Below are 22,889 nucleotides of genomic sequence, written 5' to 3' on the forward strand. Positions count from 1 at the left end.
TTTATACTCTGACCTCAGGGTTCTATGCTCTGTCTCAGGGTTCTGTGCTCTGACATCAGGGTTCTATGCTCTGTCTCAGGGTTTTATACTCTGACATCAGGGTTCTATGCTCTGTCTCTGGGTTTTATACTCTGACATCAGGGTTCTATGCTCTGTCTCAGGGTTCTATGCTCTGACATCAGGGTTCTGTGCTCTGTCTCAGGGTTCTGTGCTCTGACATCAGGGTTCTATGCTCTGTCTCAGGGTTCTATGCTCTGACATCAGGGTTCTGTGCTCTGACATCAGGGTTCTGTGCTCCGTCTCAGGGTTCTATGCTCTGACATCAGGGTTCTGTGCTCTGACCTCACAGGAAACCACATGTTTTTTTTTACGAATGTGAAATCCTCACAGAAGGGAGTAAAATATAAAAGGTAGTAGTATTTTACTGAGATGTCTGATCTGTCCAATCCATTCACCGTTGTGGCGGGTTTTGTCAGGCTCACCTCATTGTGTGGTGACAAAACTCTTAATCTAAGACCAGACATTGTTATTAATGGGAAGGAGGCCAAATTGTGGAAGTTATTAATATATTGGATATTGTTTTTTTTCTCTTCTAGAGAAGAACAGTTTCTCCAGAGATGCATATGGGACAAACTGACTTGATTCTCGTCATGCAAAAAGAGGCAGAAAACAAGTGAAGATGTATATGTGTATGTTTGACTCTTTACTTTGGTTGCTCATCCAGCTCATGTTTCATCCAGTGAACTAAAAACCTTTACTGGCACGTGGGCAGTCGCATCACACCATCAAAACACGTCGGACGCATCTTCATTTGGCCGACTACTCTTCCTCTGGTACACACGAAACTGATCTCTTCATTATGGGGTATCGAGAGCTCATCTGCAGATACAGATCTAAAGTCAATATTATGTGAGCGCTTGGCGAGTAGACCCACAGTGCAGGGTTCTGCAAAAGAGAACAGATAAACAGTATTATATTCATGGGGGATTACTGTACTGCATATTACATTATTGTTCTTGGATAAAAAGTATATTTGGAGCTTGAAAGATAAGCACATCTTCCCAAATGTAATTGTTAACATGTCTGTGAGCCACTTACTGAGACACCTCATCTCTCCAGTCCATTCCCCGTTGCTGCAGGTTTTGTAAGGACCACCCTTCATGACGTAGAAAAAACTATCACGACATCGATATTTGACCCTTTCACCATCGCGGTATTGGGATTGAAGCGTTCCTGTTGTGCCTCCATCTGTAAGGGATGGTGGCTTTCCACAACCTGAAGAATGTAAAAAACCTAGCATTGTATGTACACACTGCCAGTTGATTGGTGGTGGTGTCAATCTAGCAAAGTTGACGTGTGATGTATGTGAGTATCTGCTGATGATGAAATACTTTTTGTCCAGTTTGATTACCACATTTACTGTGTCATGAATAGTGTTGACCAAAACATTCATCACTGTAATCTTTTGCCTTCATTTTAGGACATTGTATTGACCAACATTCAAAGTGCCAAACCCCATTCTTACCACATCCCCGCTGAAGGTTAACTTTGTCCCCAGACTGGATGTCAGTGAGTTATTGATTAACAGAGAGCAGGTTCAATATTTTGCCAGACAACAAATGTAAATTAAAAAGTTTTATTGGCAGATTAATTTACTGGACTTATAATATCTTTGTTGCATTTGAGCAACTTACAAGTTGTTATTATTACACTGTAACTGCACTCTAACTGTATTTATGGTATATTCTATTTGCGTTCTATTTAAGTTGATATATTTAATTTGAGGTAATCTAATATTTAAACACCACATTGACGTGACCGAAAGAACGAGGTCGCGGATACAAGCGGCCGAAATAAGCTTCCTCCGTAGGGTGGCCGGGCTCAGCCTTAGAGATAGGGTAAGGAGCTCGGACATCAGGAGGGAGCTTGGAGTCGAGCCGCTACTCCTTCGTATCGAAAGGAGTCAGCTGAGGTGGTTCAGGCATCTAATCCGGATGCCTCCTGGACGCCTCCCATTAGAGGTTTTCCAGGCACGTCCAACTGGGAAGAGGCCCCGGGGAAGACCCAGGACACGCTGGAGGGATTACATTTTCCAGAGCGAGCTGGAAAATGTTGCGGGTGAGAGGGAAGCCTGGGTCGGTCTGCTGGGTGTGCTGCCAGCGCGACCCGACCCCGGATAAGCGGCGGAAAATGGATGGATGGATGGATAATATTTAAACAAGTTTTTATTGCTTAATGTTTTTCATGTAATTCTAAATGTTTTTTTGCCGATGCACAGCTCTCTGGATATAAACCGGCCTTAATTGAGCAGACTGAAAAAAGTGAAACTTTGTAACGTAGGAACCAAATGAACCTCAACACTATTCTGCTTATCGATAAGTCAACCGCTACAATAACAAGAAGTTTACTGAATCACTGCCTTCCTCTCTAACTTTGCTCAAAAGGAATTTTTCAAAGTCTGCTTTGCTGATAATTCTGTAATTTTTATGTATAATGTATGTCTGTAATAGAATAATGTGCATATGATTATTGATGTTATTCATAATAAGTTGTTGGGCTTCACAAGGATATTGGGTTTGGCATCGGCTCCAGCGCCCCATGAACCTAAATAGGATAAGCATTTTGGATAATGGAATAATGACTTATTGAAAACAGCTCTTAGCTTCAGAAATCCCGGTTATCATTATTATTACATGTCGATCAAATGTAATGGGAGTCCCCTGTGTTTGATCTATTAATGCTGTTTTGTCACTCTGGACGGGATTCAAAAGATTCCACATGATAAAAAGCAGCATTTTATTGCTACTTTTTAAATACGGTTCACATGGGAGGAACAGAGCATGAAGGAGAACTTGTTCAACAATACACATCTTTAATATTATTTCTTTGGGTAATGACATGAATTATGTAACTTAGATTTGTTTATGCATTTAGGAGATACTTACTATTTCTATTGCTATCAAAACATAACTACTCCAGTCACACATTGTCCTTAAAACTATATTCGTGGTACCGTTTTGTTCTTACCTGAACAGTTCATGACCCCAGTCCAGCCACTTTGCTCACAGGTAACATTAAAAACATGTTTAGTGTCGTTCCTGCATGTATATTGGACCTGTTCTTTGAGCCCGTAAGTTTCCTTTTCGTTGTGGGGTTGTGCGTCGTCAATGTGAAGTTTTTTACACACTTTCCCTGAAACAAAGTCAATGAAACTAAGAAATATTTACCATACAGGTTTCTGGTGAAATTCAAATATTTTTTATTTAATTAGGAAGTAAGGAACATATCAGATGTTGAATTAGTACATTCATATTGATTATTTAATAAGACTCACAATATGTATATGTATAACCTTTCAGGATCAAAATCTTTTATCAGTTTAAAATAAAACATATATATATTCTGGTGTAAGTCAACAAAATAATGTGAAAAAAAGAACAACCGTCCTTTCAACTATATTGTGTATTGTATTTTCTACTTACTACATTGTTCAGACCCGACCCAACCTGTTTTCTCACAGGTTAAAGCAAAACGTCCCTCATAACCAGTCTTGCAGTTATAAATGACCCGATCTCTGTACTTGAATACGTTCTGATCATTTCCATCAATGTTGGAATTCTGGTAATCCTGACGGTTGCATGTTATCTCTGGAAAATAAATGAATAAAGAAATGTAGTAATTCTGAACACTGCAAAGTGAAATGTTACTTTGACATGAGAGACGGAACATCAACAAGTAAAACATTCAGACATTGGACCTCACATAAAAGTGGCAACAGCACAATGGAAAAGCAAACACATGAAAATCTTATTACACTAAGTGTTGTGCGAACATCGGTATGAATAATGCACACACAGCATTTAATTTGAGACTTATTTGAGTCTAAAATGGAAATGGATCATTTAGATATGTTATTATTTGCAGTATCCCATTTCCTTTAATCTTTCCATGTGATGTAATACACCCAGGGTTCAACAACAGTTAATTCTGTCGGTCGTGAAAGTGTTGAACAGAAAGTCATTTAACTTACGTTGGCATGTTTCCTGTTGGACTGCCAGCCAGCCCTCGCTTGAGCAAACGTATCTGATCGTTGGACCTGATGTTTTGTAACCAGGCTCACAAGTGAAATGTATCACATGTCCTCCTTGGTAATCAATTCTTTTGGGAAGAAGATACACATTGTCACATATGAGGCATGTACAGCACTGTACAAAAGAGTAGGGTTGGCTCGTCCAAAGATATTTTCAGGCACATGTAACAAACATGACAATGGAAAATGTAAAAAATGACCGCAACACAGAGGGGTTAAGAGTGAAGCAGTTAAAGGAAGGACCGCACGGAAAAACTTGCCTCTGCTCAAACTGCAGCACTTTTACACAAGTGACTTTGAGTGAGGTATGTGGACACAAACACGGCCATTTGAAAATCCAGCATATTAGATACCAAAGTAATGTACAGGTTGTTCCTATCATATCTTTAAATCACGTCTACAAAAAAGATTAATAACTATTATTGGGTGCCATTACTTTTCAACAGTTAAATGGAAAGCTCAGCATATAAATAGTTGTCAGTGTACAAATACAATTGTAATAGAATTTAACACATGCACAAATTATCCCTGTAATAAGGAAACACCACAAAGCGAAACATGCACATTTTTTTGAAGACATCTTTCTCTTCTCTTTAAATACATCTTGAGTTTAAGCTAAACACTGTTCCTCCACAGAGCTAAATCATAACACTTTAGCAATAAAAAAGACTCCTACTTACCAAACTGTGATGAAGAAACTTCCACATTTCCCCACAGTTGGAAAAGCAGAAGGATTACAGACAAGAGCATTGTTTCTAGACGAAAGTGTCCTGAGAAGAATTCCTGCGTGTTTGAGTCTTCAGGGAGCACTGAGGTTCACAACATGGACTGTTCACTGGGATCATCCAACGCATGTCTCATCGCAACACACAAACTGTTTGCAGTAGTAAACATTCCAGATATGCTTATAGATCACATCTTTTGTGCATACTGCACATTGGCCCTATCCGTCTTATTCATAAAAAAAAGCTGTAAAGGAATGTGTTGAAGTTGTTTAACTACATTTACAGTATTTACAAAGCACCTGACTTTGTTACTGGCTTTTCATCCTGTGTTTCACATATTGTTGGGTTTAGGCCATTAAGACACGGTTCTAGTTTTGGAAACTGTTTAAAAATGTAATGCACATTGTGCTTAAAGTAAGTTTTGACTTTGGATTTTTAAAAATTGTTATTACAAATGGAATGAATGGCTATATACATATACATAATAATTGCAAGATGCACACAATGTACTAAGATCATACCTCTCAGCCATTTCTTCAGGTAAAAAAAACTGATTCTCCTTTAGAGATATTGTTTGGCGCAGAAGGAACTGGCACCACAAGTAACCGGTCTTACCGTTACAAGGTAACAGTTATGATAACTGCATCTTTACGAATATAAGTCCATAATCAAAAGTCTCTTGAGCTGTTAATGCCGACTGACAGCTGATCCAGTTCTGATCAGGAGAGAGGAAACGAGGAAATACGTTTTAAGAGACATGAGAAGTCCTTTCCTCTGAAGCTACACGTAAAGCGGCATCTGTTTCTGATGACGGCCGCTGATCACATCTGGATCAGCTGTCAGTCGGCTTTAACAGCTGAAGAGACTTTTGACGGCGTTTGTGTCTGTACACATGATCATTGTACTTATACTAATAAATACATAGTTATCATCACTGCCACACTGGAGATGCATTCTCTTTGTAGTAGATTTGAGGGGATTAACAGATCATGAAAAGACAGAATCCTTTTATAAATGAAGACAGTTGTTTTTGGTTCTTTTGTTATTCAGACCTAAAATTTACATATATTTTAACCAAATGGTGAATCAATATATAGAGTTTAATCTGTGATTGTCTTCACTCGGGTATGAAACTTCAGCAATCAGTCCGATCAGCTGCAGCGTCCAATCAAATGACTGATGAACAACGAGGGGGCGTGTCGAGCGTCAAAACACTTCCTGGAAGCTCGCTCTCTTGCATCCTTGTTCATGGCTACTCAGAGATCCCTCCTCGCTCCTTGATCTTCGCTCCTTAGAGCAGAAATAAGAGCTTTGGGACATCTGTCAATATGGTGGCAGTAATTGCTTCAGATAAAATACAATGTGCATGATCTTGAACAGGAAGAACAGTTTTCTCCAAAATAGCTCTATTAAAAGCTCATTTGAATCTTCCTTTAAGCACATACAGATGGGGCAAACAGACTTGACTCTCGTCATGCAAATAGAGGCAGAAAACAAGTGAAGATGTATATGTTTAATTAAAATGACCACATGAAGTACAAACACTGTATCAGGACATCAGGGGGCTAACTCTTTACTTTGGTTGCTCATCCAGCTCATGTTTCATCCAGTGAACTGAAAACCTTTACTGGCACGTGGGCAGTTGCATCACACCATCAACACATTTCTGACGCATGCTCATTGTGCCAACTAGTCTTTTTCCTCTGTTACACTCAAAAGTGAGATGATCATTATGGGTTGCATACAGCTTATCTTCAGATCCATATCTGAAGTTAATATTATGTGAGCGCATGATTAGTTCATCCACAGTGCAGGGTTCTGCAAAAGATAACAGATAAACAGTATTTTATTCATTTGGTACGACTATACTGCATATTTCATTATTGCTCTTCTTGGATAAAAGATGTGGAGATTGAAAGATAAGCATATCTTCCCAAATGTAATTGTTAACATGTAGTGTTACAATACTCAACATATAAATCATTACTGGATCTTTAGATTGAAGCATAAGATCTAAACAAACACTACACTCTCTGTAATGATCCTGTATTACTGATATATTCTGTTAATATTAGCCACTATATGCAAACACAATAAACCAGAATATCAGTTTTACGTATGCAAAATCCTCACAAAATGCAACATGTCTGGGAGTTACTTACTTAGACACTTCATCTGTCCAATCCATTCCCCGTCGTTGCAGATTTTGTAAGGATCACCCTCCATGATATAGAATATCTGACAGATATAGTCCACCCTTTCTCCATGGCGGTATTGAAATTTACCTCTTTGTTTTATGTCTCCATGTTCAACGGTTGGGGACCTCCCACAACCCAAAGGAGCTAAAAGAATGTCAAAAAAACACACACACAAGTCAGTCCCGAAAAAGCTTCTTCTATTACTGACAGTTTATTGGCGTCAACCAAGCATGAATCAAATAGACTTTAATACACAGCTACCTTCATGATGGTTTTAATGTTGTTGTTTGTTTTTTTTACACCTTTTAAGGAGGTATTAATTCAATAATAAGTAATAGTAATAATTCAACTTTCAATAGTAATAATAGCAATAGTAATAATTCAACTTTCTTTTCATTTTAAGTTGAATTCCTGGAGAAATTGTTTTAAATTACAGTCATTACGGTTAACACGAAACACAAAGACTAAGAGTCACTTCTATTTACTTGGCTGGGGGGGGGGGGGGGGCGAATAGCAGCACAAAGAAAATACGTATCAGGGCAGGGTGCCAAGGAAATCAAGCACTCGAATATTGCACTGCACTATGGGAGACTTCTAAGAATTTGTTCATGGATCATCATTTCCCATCATTTCCCTAGTTATGGAGCAAAGGGACAAAAAAAGAATTGATTTACCTCCACATGTTGGGAAGGAATCACTCCACTGTCCGTTAGCTAAACACTCAACTTCTACCTTCCCTCGAAGAAAGTCTTCATCTCTGTGGCAATAAAACCTTAACTTTTGTCCTTTCCTCAGATGATTGCCTCGTATATGTGTGCTGAGGCCCACGTTGTCTGAAACACCTGCAATTCTGCATTTGCCTGTTTTGAAGAAGAGAATCGGTTTACTCAAGAGGTTATGCTGCAGCATATCAGACTTTTTGCATTTCATATACCCACAATTCTGAAAGATTACATCTGTATGCAAATGATACAGCACTTTCTTACTTATTTGATTACATTAACAATAGATCACATTACTTTCATGGGAAAAGGGATGTTGTCATCCCCTCAGCTCTGTCGAGCTTTATAGCGGATTTTCCATAAAATAATATATAAAATATTTTTTTCTTATGGTTTGATGAACACCAAGAGGTGCTGAGAAATTTAGCCAGACATTTATTGTAACTGTAACTCACCCTTTTAAACAATTTAGGCTTGGAGTTAGACATAATTGAGGGCGTGGCTGCTTTGAGTGACAGGTGGATGCTGTCTCGGGTCATTGACTACCTCCACCGATGATGCACCGCATTGCCTATTCTAGAGTTAGGCTCCGTCGTCACTGACAAGATGGCGACAGCCGGAGCCCCCCACTTCGACCTTTGAAACGACTATCCAGCAACTTCTTGGTGATGTCATGTAGTTTAGGTCCGTATATATTATTGTATTACTGTCATATCTAACAGTATATTCAGGCGCCTGCTATAAAATGCCTTTAAGTGTCAGTTTTAGCTTTGACCTGCAATTGATGCGTTGACTTAATGTGACCTTGGACGTCTGTCACAAGTCTTCATCTATGTCCGTTATGGCTCTCAAAAAAGATGGGTGAACCCAAATATGCAAATGAAAACATCAACAACAATAGGATTAACTTCCAGTGAAAAGTGAACCTACCAACGCAGGTTGGAAATGCCACATTCCACTCGCCAGTTTGTAAACATTCAATTTCTCTTGACCCGTGTATTTCAAATTGATCGCCGCAGTAAAACTGCAACTGTTGTCCAATCTTGAGTTGAACTGCTCCTGGTGGTAGTCCAGTGACAATGAGATGAGGATGCATCACGTCAACTTTACAAGTGATGTCTGGAGAGAATAAAACAGAAATGATCAAATAAAACACTCAGTGGATATGAGTTCATTGATTATTTGGATTGTTCTGGAATCAGCTGCTTTTACTGAGGTCTTTGTCCTATAGGGTTAGGCATACAGTAATTTTTGTATATTGTAACTAGATCTATAATTAAAAATGATGAGTAAAATATTGTTTACAGAATTATGATTTCCATCTTAGAGGTTTTACCTTCACAAGAGGGGAATGGATTGTCCCACTGTCCATCTTTACCACATATCAGCATTGAATTGCCATTCAGATGTTTCCCAGGACCGTCACAGCTGAACTTCAGGAAGCGGTCAGGAAGTATGGAATCGTCATTATCCGGTAAACCTTTCACTGTAACCTCTTCATCTATTGGCGGAAGCTCACAGCTCAAAGCTGAGTAAACACAAACAGTTGGTCAGGTCAATGAAGGAAAAAAAGTTTTTTTCTTTTAAATAATCAATTTTTGTGGAATTCAGCATCATAGTTGCTAAAAAAGAAAATACAAAATTCATCAGAAAATCGACCTAGAAAATGTAAAGTACTGTAAATTGTTTGAAACCGCAGATTTTAAAATCAGTTTTCTCCAAAAGGTAATCTTCCACCCAAAGACCACCGGCACACTTTGCAGTAAATGGAGGTTTTCTTGCCAAAATGTACCATAAAGTTTTGTTTTTTTTACAATATATACAATATATAACAATGTCTATGATGTCAAAATGAATGGGAGGTTTGCTTTAATAAAAGTGTTATTTGTGCAAAGATAAACAACAAACTCCTCGTGTTTTTGATAGAACTAAAATTGCTGCTGTGTTCTTAAGACTTACGATCACATATTGGCACATGATTGCTCCATTTGTTCAGCAAACAAGTCCTGGTGGCGACCTTACTCACCATTTGATATCTACAAAGAACAGTTTGGAAATGTCGTCAGAGAAATGACAGAGCAGAGAGAAACAACGTGCCAGCGCTTTTTGTGTCGACTTATACACCAAACCACAGTTACGCTGTGTATACAATACATGGCTAATAACACACTATAATGTGTTATAAACACAAATGTAGACATGATGTTTTGCTTATTTAAATACATTTGTCACAATAACTTGTGTGAAACTTGTAACGGTTGCACCATATTGACAATATGTTACAATATCATTTTGCATACGTATAATCATAGAAAACATGTTTTCATAAAATTGACAATCATCAAACACATACAAATGTCCTAAAATCTGTTTACTACTGCAATATACTGTGAACTTAAATAATGCATCGTCTAAATATTGCTCGTAGTCTGTGTTTCTATTATGTCTAGTTGTTATGAATTATTCCAGATGCACATACCCTTCATTACAAATGTATTTGATTGTGGTACCAAATACAAACTCTACTCCATGGATAATTTCATAATAGCCATTGGGAGTGTCATCAGGAAGTTCACATGGCTTTACTGAAGAAAATAAAACGAAAAAAGAGATTATTCATCAACCAAACATTTTCCAACCTGATTTTTTTCATTTTTCATGTTACTTATTTTCGCTTTGAAGAAGCATATTGATGTCTAGTTGCTACCAAATGTTGCCCAAAACATTACCATCTGATAAATAACAGTTACTTTTGGACAGTGAAGTGAAAGGTTACGCAGACACTTCCCAAACAATAGCATGTCGATGTTTTTTCATCTCGAGACAATTTAATGCGTAGACAATCCCTCAAAAATCCGTCACACGAGATTTGAGAAGAAAAGACAATGAATTCCAGCATATGAAAGGATTCACATTAGTTGTAACCTGATTATTTGAAATGCAATAAAATAAAGAGTGGAGCAGAAAGCCCTTGAACTCACAGTAGCAACTTCCTCGACGTACTTCCGTCCAGTTGCCGCTTGTAGAATTACATGCATAAGAGATGGCTGGACCTGATGTATAACCAGTATCACAAGTGAATTGTATCACGTCTCCATTTTGGTACTCAGCTTTTTTGGTGTTTTCTGAGACCTGGGCGTGAGGAACGTCCGGGAGCCTCGAACATGCTAGCAAACAGCAACATGTCGAGAAAACAGTACATTGGTCATCTTCTCAACAGTTGTATACTACAGATGTCAGTCAAAGTCCTATCATCAGAAGCTCTTTAACCATGAGGCTGGGAAGGAGCATCACTGACACTAGACTGTACACACTACACCAACCACACCATGCACACACCAGATCCAGCTCCCTTTAACTTCACAACCAGTCGCACCTTCGGAGTGTCTTACCATTCGGCGACAGAGAGACGTCCACACTCCTCCACAGTTGGAGGAACAGAAAGATGAAAGGCAATTGCATTTCGGCAAAGTCTAACTGCGGCTAACGAACTCTGTATTCTTTGTGTTTGTCCCAAGCTGGAATCCTTAGGTAGTACCGAGGGACGCAACATGGACTGCCCCGTGGGATTGCACAAGGCTGGATGAATACGACGTGACGCAGGGCTACACACACAGCATGTACTTCACATTAACAATACTAAAACTCCAGAAAAAGTCAATGTAGAGTATCCTTTTAGACATACACTCTATATAACGCACAACTTTAGTATCCAATTTAATGAATTCATAAGGTTATGTAAGGGAGTCTGTTTTTCAACCAGAGATTAACACTTTGTAATAGAGGTCAGGAAACATTTATAGTAAACCACATTAAATGTGACAAAAACTAATAATATGTCCAACACATGACAGCCTTAAGGACAATACAAATTGTTTTGTTTAAAGTTGATGACCTGATGTTTGTGAGTATCTGCTGATGATGAAATACGTTCTGTACGGTTTGATTACCACGTTCACTGTGTCTTTGAATAGTGTTGACTCTGGTGCAAAAGTCCATTGTAACAATTGTTAAGCGGAACAATCCATCAATAACATAATTAGATAAAATGATACTGAGAGAGCAAGGTTGTTTATAGTGCTCCATGTTGAATCATATGTTAAAGTACATCAAATGAGCAATGCTGGTGAGGAAATCTCTCTATTGAATTCACCAAAACATTCATCACTGTAATCTTTTGCCTTCATTTTAGGACATTGTATTGACCAACATTCAAAGTGCCGAATCCCATTCTTACCACATCCCAGCTGAAGGTTAACTTTGTCCTCAGACTGGATGTCAGTGAGTTGTTGATTGACAGAGAGCAGGTTCAATATTTTGCCGGCCTTGTTCGAGCAGACTGAAAAAAGTGAAACTTTGTAACGTAGGAACCAAATGAACCTCAACACTATTCTGCTTATCGATAAGTCAACCGCTACAATAACAAGAAGTTTACTGAATCACTGCCTTCCTCTCTAACTTTGCTCAAAAGGATTTTTACAAACTTTGCTTTCCTGATAGTTCAGTATTTGTTATGTATAATGTATTTCTGTAATGCAATAATGTGCATATAATAAATTATGATATTTATAATGAATTATTGTAAACAGGGGTGTAGAGACCCTAGTTATCATTACATGTTGTCAACAGTAATAGGAGTCCCCTCAGTTTGATCTATAAATGATGTTTTCTCACTCTAGACGTGATTCAAAAGATTCCACAATATTAAAAGTAACATTTTATTTCTACAATTTACCAGACTTTTACAAAAAGAGGGATTGGCAAAGTGTGTCGCTTTAATGTATTTATTTTCATATTTTGATTGATTATTATATATTTGTTGGTTAATTAATTTATTTTCCTCAGGAGTTTTCATAATTTCTTTTAAATATAAAACAGTATGTATGATATAATCCTTAAATTTAAACTTTACATAACTAGTAAGTCACACTAGAGAAAGTCATCTGACACTGAATTCTTTCTCCCAAGAAAAAACACAAATTTAAAAACCTGAAGCGACTGTTGACACATTTACATTCACACATTCATATGGATTGATTGTTTCTGTGGTTGAAAGAATTCTATTCACATTTCTCAAAATTACTTTTCCTGCTCCAACACAAAGCTTGACGCGACAATTCCACACCGTACATTCTCTAAATGCCCCTTCACAACTTTTAAAACCGCCGTACATCCAGTAATTAAAGTCCTATATTTAAAAAAAGACAAAATATAGCTTTTGAAATTGCATTGTCTTTTATTCCATATGCAAAACCTTTATGGTTTCAAATCACTCCATGTCACAAACGTGTAATCCAGTTATTAAATGTCCAAAGAATATATGTATGAGGATTATGTATAATGTCTCAAGTCGAGTCATCAGTAGGAACAATGCACACATAGCATTTTTATTATTATTTCTCTTGAACACGATCAGAATCATCATCACTGTGGGTTGGAGCTGTGGGAGAAAAATGATTTGTTCAGCATAACATCTCAACAAGCATTGTGTGTAGAATAAATTCAAATTGGTATGGCCATATTCTCTCGGCTTCTCACATAAAACTATCTAAATGAATATGTGTTTTATGGCTATTCACAAATTTCCCCTTTACCGACATGCCCACTTAATGCTAATCCCATGCACACAAACACATTTCTAAATATAACAGTATTGGAATTGCACATATTGTATGTCTGCAAAACTGAGATTATTGTTAATCTAAGAGCCCAATTGTACCTATTTTAAGTCATTTGACCTCATTTGAAAATTGTCGCTGTTTAAAATGACCTGCTGTGACCATGATGCTTCACAACCACGAATGGAAGACGTTCAGCAGATGTATGACTTTCATTGGTTCATCGACAATAAGTGGCTTTCTGAACAGTTTCCAGAACAAAAGCGCAAGAACAAAACTTTAATTGTATTTCTTTGGGTAATCAAATGTATCTCAAACTAGATTTGTGGTACCATTATGTTCTTACCTGAACAGTTCATGTCCCCAGTCCAGCCGCTTGACTCACAGGTAACAATAAGAACACGTTTAGCGTTGTTCCTGCATGTGTAATGGGCCTGTTCACGCAGCCTGTAAGTTTTCTTTTCAATGTACATTATGTCTGCATTGTCAATGTCAAGTTTTTTACACCCTGAAACAAAGCCAATGAAATTAGGAATTATTTACCAAACCCTCCTGGTTTTCTGGTTAAATTCTAATATTTTGAAACAAACAATTGTATTTAAGAAGGAAGTAAGGCCCTTCTTATGTCCGACCATGTGGTGCTCCACAATTAATACATTGATATTGATTATTTAATAAGACTCACAATATACACATGCACTTTCAAGATAAAACTCCCGTGCTATTTTGGCCTTAAAAGATAAATACATGTGTCTCTATGTGTGAAGGATAACATATGCAGTACATATATAGTTTTATTTATTACATTACTTTCTCTTTAAAACCTAAAAATGCATTTGGACACAGAGCGAGGACTGAGGATCTTGTTCCTCATTGGTTACAGTGTAGTTGCACTAAGGGAAGTCTTTACGGGCAGTATGGTGACAAGTGACCGAGAACTCTTTCAACCTACACACATTGATGAATATTGTATAAAGATAGACCTTTTGTAACGATACTTTAAGCACTTGCAGTACTGCTTACCTTTACAGTCTTCTGATTTATTCCATTCATGGTTGTTACATGTTGCATTGCCTTCAACTCCAGATATGACACATTGGTACTTTATGACATCCCCCTCCACATATCTCTCTTTGTCTGCGGTGAAGGTCATCAAGTCATCTTTGAGCTGGTCACAGTATGCTGGAAATGCAAAAAGTATATTGTTCCAAGTAGCATAGGAGCAACTGTGTTACATATATGACAAACATACATATGACAAACTTAAATTACATTTTTGTTGTATATATTCATGCAGCTTATACAACACGTCTTCAAATCTTAACTTGTCTTCAAGCTTCCTGTGTGAGGCTTTGTAAAATATGTTTTGTACGTACGTGTGCACATTATGTTTTTCTCCTCCCATTGGCCATCTTTGCATCGAATTCTATCTTCAGGCTCCAATAAAACAAACTTATCACGGCACCGATACGTTACTGTGGAGTCAGATAAGTATTCCTTCTGATATGGATCCACAATCACAGCGTTGTCAACTTTCCGTGGGGGCTTGCAAGTATCGGCAGTTGCTGCAAGACATGAAAACATGTTAGGTTATGTAATCTTTCCATGAACACGCTTAATTACATTTGAAGAGGACTTACGTGTACAGATTGCTTTGGGGGGAAGCCATTCTCCCTCGTGACAGGTTAAGCGGTGAACATCAGTGTGGTATCCGTCGTCACAAGTAATCCGGGCATCTTTAGATAGTCCACGTTGACGTATCACTTTTCCATGAGGAATATCAGGAATGTCTTTACACGTCGTATTGGCTAAAGAGGTGATGAGTACAAACATTTAGGTCTCACACATGTGATACGAGCAACACAATTAGTCATTTCAAAATTAGCCCACATTAAAGATGTGACATAAAACAACTTAAACTAACACATCGCTTGTTCATGAGCCTTTGATAACAAAAATATGCTGCTGTGCGAGAACTCTTTCTCATGGATATATCAGATGTGAGGAACGGCACACGATGCGTTCACTGCCTCACTATATATATTTACTCAAAAGTGATGCGCAGCTTTACGTAGATTGGTTCATGTGGGTTACAAGTAGACGTGTCGTGCATTGAAGTTGATTTACCGATGCATTGTTTAAGTCCAGACCACACGCCATCAGTACATTTGGCCTTAGCCCACCAGCCTTCAGTAGAAAGTTTGTAACCTTCGTTGCAGGTGTAGTACACTGTGTCACCGTGCGGACCAACTATGAATCCATTTGACACATGAGCGGTCAGACATCCTAACAGTGGAAAACAAAAGTTATATTCATGCTGCATCAACGGTGAAATAGCAAATTGTGGCACACTTAGACTCTTAACTATGATAGTTAACATGCTGGACATTATAGCTGCTATTAATCAATCAGCATGCTATTATTGTCATTGTGAATCTTAGCATGTTAGCATTAGGATGTATCTCAAAGCACAGCTGTGTCTAAAAACAGTACGGCCTCACATGGAAGGAAGATCTTGTTCCCTGTGTTGAAGTGGTCATATGAACCCAAAATGAGGTCTAATACTTAATTAAAAAAAATAAAGTATATATATATATATATATATATATATATATATATATATATATATATATATATATATATATATATATATTTATATATATATATATATATATATATATATATATATATATATATATATATATATACTTATCACATTAATAATAATAATACATCCAACTCCATGGTTCAGGGCCTTAACAACATGCCATATACTAATAACACACCTTTTTAGAAAGGCTGGGATCTAAATCCTCATCAAAAATTACTGCAAAACAAAGCTTTGACATATTGGGAAGGTGTTTGACTAAAAAGAATGTGTCGTTCAGTTCAAAAATAGAAAAGTTACTTGTTCTATGGGAAAACATTGTTTGATTTTTGCGCGCTATGGCTTTAAATCTTCTGGAGCTTCTGCTGGTGCTCTATGACCCGGAAGCAGAAACATCTTCCCTTCAGAGAAGACTGCCTTCAAAATAGTCGGCTGATGAAAAAAAAAGAAGAAGCTGCGGCCATTTTGTGACTTCACAGGTAGAAAGAGGAGGTTTACAAGGACATTCTCTTGTTAGATTCCCACAAGCCTTACGGTTACGCGGACGTGTTTGTTATTGAAATCTGACTTTGTTAAAGGGTACTTATCACAAGTTTAGGAAAACACGGTTACGGTCGATGCAGGAACTTCAGGGAATTACGTAATGAATTAAATTTAGCAGTTACTTTAATTTATTTTTTTTTCACCCATATGTATATTCTCACAAGGGTTACAGTGTTGCAACATTTTAAATGAAGTTAATAAACATTGTGGTTGCGGAGATAATTAAGTTTATGTTTTAAAAAAAGAGAATTGTTTTCTCAAAAATCAGGGGCTGGGGGCTCGAGGGCTCAATAGGTTAATTTGATTACTATGGGTAATCAATTTAGATTTTGTTTTGTTTTTGCCTTGAGGAGATACTTAATGTTTCTATTGCTATCAAAAAATAACTATTCCAGTCACACGTTTTCCCTAAACCTATATTTGTGGTACCGTTATGTTCTTACCTGAACAGTTTTTCACCCCAGTCCAGCCACTTTGCTCACAGGTAACAGAAAACCTTGGTTGAGCACTGTCCTTGCATCTATAATAGGCCTGTTCTTGGAGCCCGTAAGTTTCCTTTTCGTTCTGGACAAGTTGTGCGTCGTCAATGTGAAGTTTTTTACAGACTTTCCCTGAAACAAAGTCAATGAAATTAGGAATTATTTACCAAACGCTCCAGGTTTTCTGATGAAATTCAAATATTTTTTAATTAATTAGGAAGTAAGGAACATGTCAGACGTTGAATTTGTACATTCATATTGATTATTTAATAAGACTCACAATATCTACATGTATAACCTTTCAGGAGAAAAAAAAAAATGCTATTTTGGCCAGACAAGTTGTAATGATTAATGAATGCTAACTACTTGAGGATTCAAAATAGAGTATTAGTTTTAACTTTTATTCGTTGTTTTTTTTTAAATTGACATTTTGCAAGAGGGGAATTTCATTTCATTCACAGGGATTCAATTCTAATCTGTTAAACAATAATTAAGCATTAATAAAAGTTCATAAAATGATGGGAAAAAAACAGCAACAACCGCCCTTTCAACTATATTGTGTATTGTATTTTCTACTTACTACATTGTTCAGACCCGACCCAACCTGTTTTCTCACAGGTTAAAGCAAAACGTCCCTCATAACCAGTCTTGCAGTTATAAATGACCCGATCTCTGTACTTGAATACGTTCTGATCATTTCCATCAATGTTGGAATTCTGGTAATCCTGACGGTTGCATGTTATCTCTGGAAAATAAATGAATAAAGAAATGTAGTAATTCTGAACACTGCAAAGTGAAATGTTACTTTGACATGAGAGACGGAACATCAACAAGTAAAACATTCAGACATTGGACCTCACATAAAAGTGGCAACAGCACAATGGAAAAGCAAACACATGAAACAGCTCTGCATTCAAAGTGTTACTAGTGTTGTGCAAACATAATGGTGCGTTCAACGCGTCAAGATTTTGATGCGCGTTGAGAGTACATGCAAAGTCAATGCACAGTTGCGTAGAAGCTGCGTAAACGCGTGTTTTCCAGCGGGCAGCGCGACAGCAAACATCTTCTCTGTCGCCTGCGCTTCAACATTTGCAATACAAGCGATATAATATTTGCTCTTCAATATTGATGAGCTCCGACTCTGTAACCCCTGAAAGCACACAGCCACACAGCCACACACCCCTGGCGGCATGGCGGTCAATTGTAGAGCAACGTGGTCCCTCGACGCAGAACTTCGAATGCTCAACGACGGCGTCACGTCGACGGCGTAGGTAAGGCGTCGACGTGACGCAGAACCATAAACTAGACTTTAAGATGTTCCGCTCGCCACCGCAAGCTTGTCGTTGCTGAATCAAACTGCTGCTTGTCCCTCTGAAGTAGTGCTGATAGCAGCTGTCATTCAGACGCTGTTGTGGGACTACGGACAATATTATTATGATAAATTTTGATGTTCTGACATATGTGGAATTTACACAACAAGTACAAAGAAGAACTAGTGGTTATTTCCATGGTGAATGACGGAAATGGTAACTAGTTTTATAGTGATAAGCCAAATGCAGTTCCTGGAGTCAGTGAAATTCAACAAGCTGTGTGCGGCTACAGATGGTGTTATTAAACCCCAAAACACAAGGGCGTTTGATATTCCAACGTTTTTGTGACTTCCACAACAAGTATAAACCTTTTTTCGATGCGTGTTGAGAAAAATCTTGACATGTTTGGTGTGAACACACCATCAGACAAAGCCAAGGTGCTTGTAAATATGGACCTGATGTTGCTTCTTGTTTGATGAGATCAGCAATTATTTCTTTATTCATGTCACGGTGTGAGGGATGTACATGATGTAGCGCTGTTATTGGCCGAGGTAGATTAATAGTACATTGAAGTGACTGCATGACTTGGAGAAGGGACTTTTGGTTCCTGATATAGTTGCAGAGTTTACTAGCTCTCAGTCCCTATGGTTATTGGTGGAAGACTGCAATAATAATTTTAAAAAAAACATAAAAACTCAACTCTAACTGGACCAGAAGCTCCTTCCCTGCTTTCTCAAATATTGATACAGAATGAACATTAATGTAATTAAAACTTCACAATACCTCGACAAAATATATCTGGTTCCCATCCATTTCTGGTGCATGTGGCCTCGGTGACACCATCAGGCTTCTTGTAGCCCGTGTTACAGCTATAGCTCACAGTCTCGTCCATTCTTATTACTTGACCCCATCTGACGTTCCAGTAATACACATTTTGCGGTCTTCGACTCCTGCATGTAATCTCTAGGTGAAGAGAAAGTTAAGTAATGAAGATACAATTGATCAACGTCATCTCAAGTTAATGGACCACACACACACACAATAATGAACAACAATCTCATAATCTGTGTCTGGCGCGACACCTTTGTGTTTCTATACCTAGGCATACTGGTCGTGGACTCCATTTTCCATCCTCTTTGCATATAGTTACTGCTGTGGAGTCGAAATTTTCAGAAATCCCAAACTTCCTTCCACACCTGACTTCCACTGTTTTACCAGGTACAAACACATTTATGGAAGACGGTTCATAGCTGGTTCCTTCCGCTGGCAGTGGCAGTCTACATTTTATTGCTTCAGTTGGGAAATTAAGCATATTATTTGTTAGCACCAATTGCCATTAGTCAGTGTGATACAGCCATCAGACGTGATTACTCAGTTCATGCTTACGTTCACATGCAGGTGTGGGGCTCCACTCTGCTGTTATTCCCCGCTTGCTGCACATTGAAGGTCTGGGGTCAACGGGTTTGTATCTCGCATTACACCGAAAGTGCAGGACATCATGTTCTTTGTACTTCTGAATATTTCCTTGCACATAACCATGTTCAATAGTGGGTGGTGGACATTCTATCTCTGAAAAAGAAAATGAAAAAAAGGTAACCCCTTATTCATTTTACTCCAAAAAATAATGTGCTTATTTTAAATATTCAAAGATAATGGCCATTAATGACAGCTTTGTGTCAAATATGTCTTGCACCAAGCTGAAGGGGTGGGAGGTATTTTGGGTTCTCATATTCTCATAGTCTCATATTTACAGCCCAAATCCTCCCAGATTAGGCTGCAATCTCTCAGTTCACTGTCTTTTTTCAGCGGGTTATGAGCATGTGACATTACATGTTTAAAATTCAGACCGTAATCAGAGAGAAAATATTTCCCTCAAAACATAAATGAGAATGCAATTTAGTTGTATGGAATCATACTTTTGAAGGAGACAAGGTTGACCTGTTTATACTTTTATACAGTTGCTGATAAGACTTCTGAGAACATACGGTCTTCGTAATGCACCCGGCACATCTCATGGTGGGTTATGTTTGTATTTGTATGTCTCTATCTTCCTTGTTCCCTCTATTTTCATATTTTTTCCTAAAAAAGGAAGACCATCTGGTTCATTTTGGAAAGCCTACTGTACCTATGCATTTGGGAACTTGGCCACTCCACTCTCCATTTTCATCACAATACATTTCTGCTGACCCATTCAGGATTTCGTGACTGAGCTTGCAGGTGAATCGAACTACATTGCCATATGTGGATTCATATGGGTCCCCAATCACATGGACATTGTCGGCCACTGTTATCGCTTGGCACTGTTGCGCTGGAAGGAAAACAAAAAAAATGATGAATTGGAAAAACAAAACACAAATGTTTCCACCTGTAAGCAGGTCAGCTATATATTTTTGTTTCAATATTTCCTGTCAGACATACACATAGTGACATTTCTCCTTGTATGTTAGGTACTGAACAAATATGATGCTTTATTACAGCTGTACCTTCACAGACCGGAACCGTACCATCCCATCCTCCAGCCATGCAATGCCGGTAGTTTCTGCGACTGACCATTTGATAACTGAAACAAGTATCATATATATATATATATATATATATATATATATATATATATATATATATATATATATATATATATATATATATACATATATATATATATATATATATATATATATACATATATATATATATATATATATATATACATATATATATATATATATATATATACATATATATATATATATATATACATATATATGTATATGTATAATGAACAACAATCACATATATATACAATATATAATATAATATAATATATATAATATACATATATATATATAATATACATATATATATATATATATATATATATATATATATATATATATATATATATATATATATATATATATACATATATATATATATAATGTGTACAAAAAACATACAAAAATCAAAGATATATGAGAAAACACAAATTAACAGAATACATTTCTGGTTATGAATATTCCCATACCCTTTCTGGCAGGTGAACACAACTTCTGACCCAAAGACAAAATCATCTCCTTTTTTCAGTTCAAAATCTGCAAACTGGGCATCCCCAGGATGGCCACATGATTTCGCTTCAGACATAGGAATGAAAGAGAATGCGGGTAAATATATTTATGCGGCTCAAATTACAGTGGTGATAGAGGTGGACCTAACACGCTGTGTGCTTTTTTATTTTTGTAATAATAAAGTTGAGTTTACTTTGGCATTTGTGCACTCATTTGAGAGAACATGTACAGCATTACATGTTGAATATGTAACATATACATGTGTAATATGTCTATGGATTCGTAATGGAAGATTTATTTCCATGCAATAAGACAAATTGTAACTCACGTTCACATTGTTGGCCTCTTGAATCCCATTCTCCTTTATTACATATCAGTTTGAAAAAGCCACTGTAGCCGACTTTGCAGCCCACTCTCACTTGTTTTCCATCAGGGTAGCTTTCCTCCAGAGCAGTTGTGTCAAAATTGGAATCATACAAGGCGCCACGAAAAAACTGTTCACGTGTACAGTCTATGGGACAGCAAAAATCAGAAATAAATAGAAAATAATTTTGCATTACCCCCCCCCCCCCCTGTTTGCAACCAAACCATCAAGCCACAAATTAAATTGTACAAACTGCTTGTTCTTACCTTGACTTCTCACAAGCGTTAGTGTATGCATCCACAAGAACAGGGCACAGCTTTGGCTAATCAAGCGCATTTTATCTTCGTATCCTTGAACCCCCAAACAGATGTAGGACCTGGAGAATGAAACACAATTATACAGAGAGAGCTGTGGATTCCACAGGCAAAAAATAGATTGCCCAATGATTTACGCAACTCAGTCCCAGCCTCCAAATACAATCTCAGGCTCAAATAAGAGGAAGTGACCACATAGAGAACACCTTCTGTGACACAAATAAAACCATGAAAACACAACAATATCGTCCTTTTTTCAGTACACGCATGAGATGTATATTGCAGAAGAAGCTCAATGAGTCATGGAAATTATTTAGCAAAAAAAAAAAAAAAAATGACACCACATATTTATTTCTTTAATAGAATACAATGAGTGTTTCAATGGAATACTGCCCCATGTGTAGCCAGGCTTTGCTATGTTTGACCAAAAAAAGAGTATTCCTGTCAGGGTTTATTTGTTTTTTCTTCTTCTTACCAGGAAATCATTTGCAGCGATCAATAAAGCAAACACATGCGTTCCATTCAGCTGCCAAGCGGCAGATCCTGACATCGGTTTGGAAAACTATTAAAACTAAATGTAGCTGTTGAGCAATGCAGGGTTTGCCTTCATTTCTCAATATGGCTTCACGTTATTCAAACAACATGCTCCAAACAAACACAACAAAACGGGGTAATGTTTGACTGATGTAGGTTCTGGAGGGCTGGTAGTGGAGACAGTGCTGTATGTGAAGAATATCATTAAAAAAAATGTTAGGAATTCTCCCAACTCATGATTTTTTCCGTTCCGATGTTAAAAAGCCTCTGTAACTTTTAGATTTAGCGGCATGTGGCATATATATATATATATTCCCTCAAT

General features: G+C 37.4%; 2 protein-coding genes across 3 annotated transcripts; both read right to left on the bottom strand.

Moving 5' to 3' along the window:
• Positions 1-6,314: 6,314 nt before the first annotated feature.
• On the bottom strand, positions 6,315-11,201 carry LOC137793761 (complement factor H-like). Its single transcript, XM_068590114.1, has 9 exons — positions 11,128-11,201; positions 10,717-10,902; positions 10,215-10,320; positions 9,695-9,771; positions 9,072-9,263; positions 8,666-8,854; positions 7,688-7,873; positions 6,978-7,157; positions 6,315-6,633 (listed from the first exon to the last, which is right to left on the bottom strand). Exons 1-9 carry the CDS (start codon positions 11,195-11,197, stop codon positions 6,440-6,442), a joined length of 1,380 nt encoding a protein of 459 aa, XP_068446215.1. The 5' UTR covers positions 11,198-11,201; the 3' UTR covers positions 6,315-6,439.
• Positions 11,202-12,922: 1,721 nt separating this feature from the next.
• On the bottom strand, positions 12,923-22,560 carry LOC137793760 (complement factor H-like). 2 transcript variants are annotated; one of them, XM_068590112.1, is made up of 17 exons: positions 22,509-22,560; positions 21,986-22,095; positions 21,684-21,866; positions 21,316-21,421; positions 20,777-20,853; positions 20,419-20,601; positions 19,680-19,862; positions 19,392-19,583; positions 19,077-19,256; positions 17,564-17,728; positions 16,948-17,115; positions 15,481-15,639; positions 14,994-15,161; positions 14,730-14,918; positions 14,377-14,535; positions 13,700-13,861; positions 12,926-13,175 (listed from the first exon to the last, which is right to left on the bottom strand). In XM_068590112.1, the coding sequence occupies exons 1-17, from the start codon at positions 22,517-22,519 to the stop codon at positions 13,129-13,131; spliced, it is 2,442 nt and encodes an 813-aa protein (XP_068446213.1). In that variant the 5' UTR covers positions 22,520-22,560; the 3' UTR covers positions 12,926-13,128. The 2 variants fall into 2 exon arrangements, with proteins under 2 accessions (XP_068446214.1, XP_068446213.1); XM_068590113.1 differs by lacking the exon at positions 13,700-13,861 and having other exon boundaries at positions 12,923-13,175.
• Positions 22,561-22,889: the final 329 nt, after the last annotated feature.

Source organism: Clinocottus analis, unplaced genomic scaffold (assembly GCF_023055335.1).
Source record: "Clinocottus analis isolate CAN_PGR_092001 unplaced genomic scaffold, fCliAna1.0.p SCAF_23, whole genome shotgun sequence".
Taxonomy (NCBI): domain Eukaryota; kingdom Metazoa; phylum Chordata; class Actinopteri; order Perciformes; family Cottidae; genus Clinocottus; species Clinocottus analis.

What these genes read in the sequence shown, in the direction of transcription:
- LOC137793760 (XM_068590112.1), bottom strand. An exon ending in TACGGTTCCGGTCTGTGAAG is followed by an intron (nt 20,602 to 20,776) that starts GTACAGCTGTAA and finishes TTTTCCTTCCAG; the next exon opens with CGCAACAGTGCCAAGCGATA. An exon ending in CCAAGTTCCCAAATGCATAG is followed by an intron (nt 19,863 to 20,418) that starts GTACAGTAGGCT and finishes TTTCTTTTTCAG; the next exon opens with AGATAGAATGTCCACCACCC.
- LOC137793761 (XM_068590114.1), bottom strand. Translation starts at nt 11,197, where the DNA reads ATGCAATTGCCTTTCATCTTTCTGTTCCTCCAACTGTGGAGGAGTGTG. An exon ending in GGCATTTCCAACCTGCGTTG is followed by an intron (nt 7,874 to 8,665) that starts GTAGGTTCACTT and finishes TCTTCAAAACAG; the next exon opens with GCAAATGCAGAATTGCAGGT. An exon ending in TTCCTTCCCAACATGTGGAG is followed by an intron (nt 7,158 to 7,687) that starts GTAAATCAATTC and finishes ACATTCTTTTAG; the next exon opens with CTCCTTTGGGTTGTGGGAGG.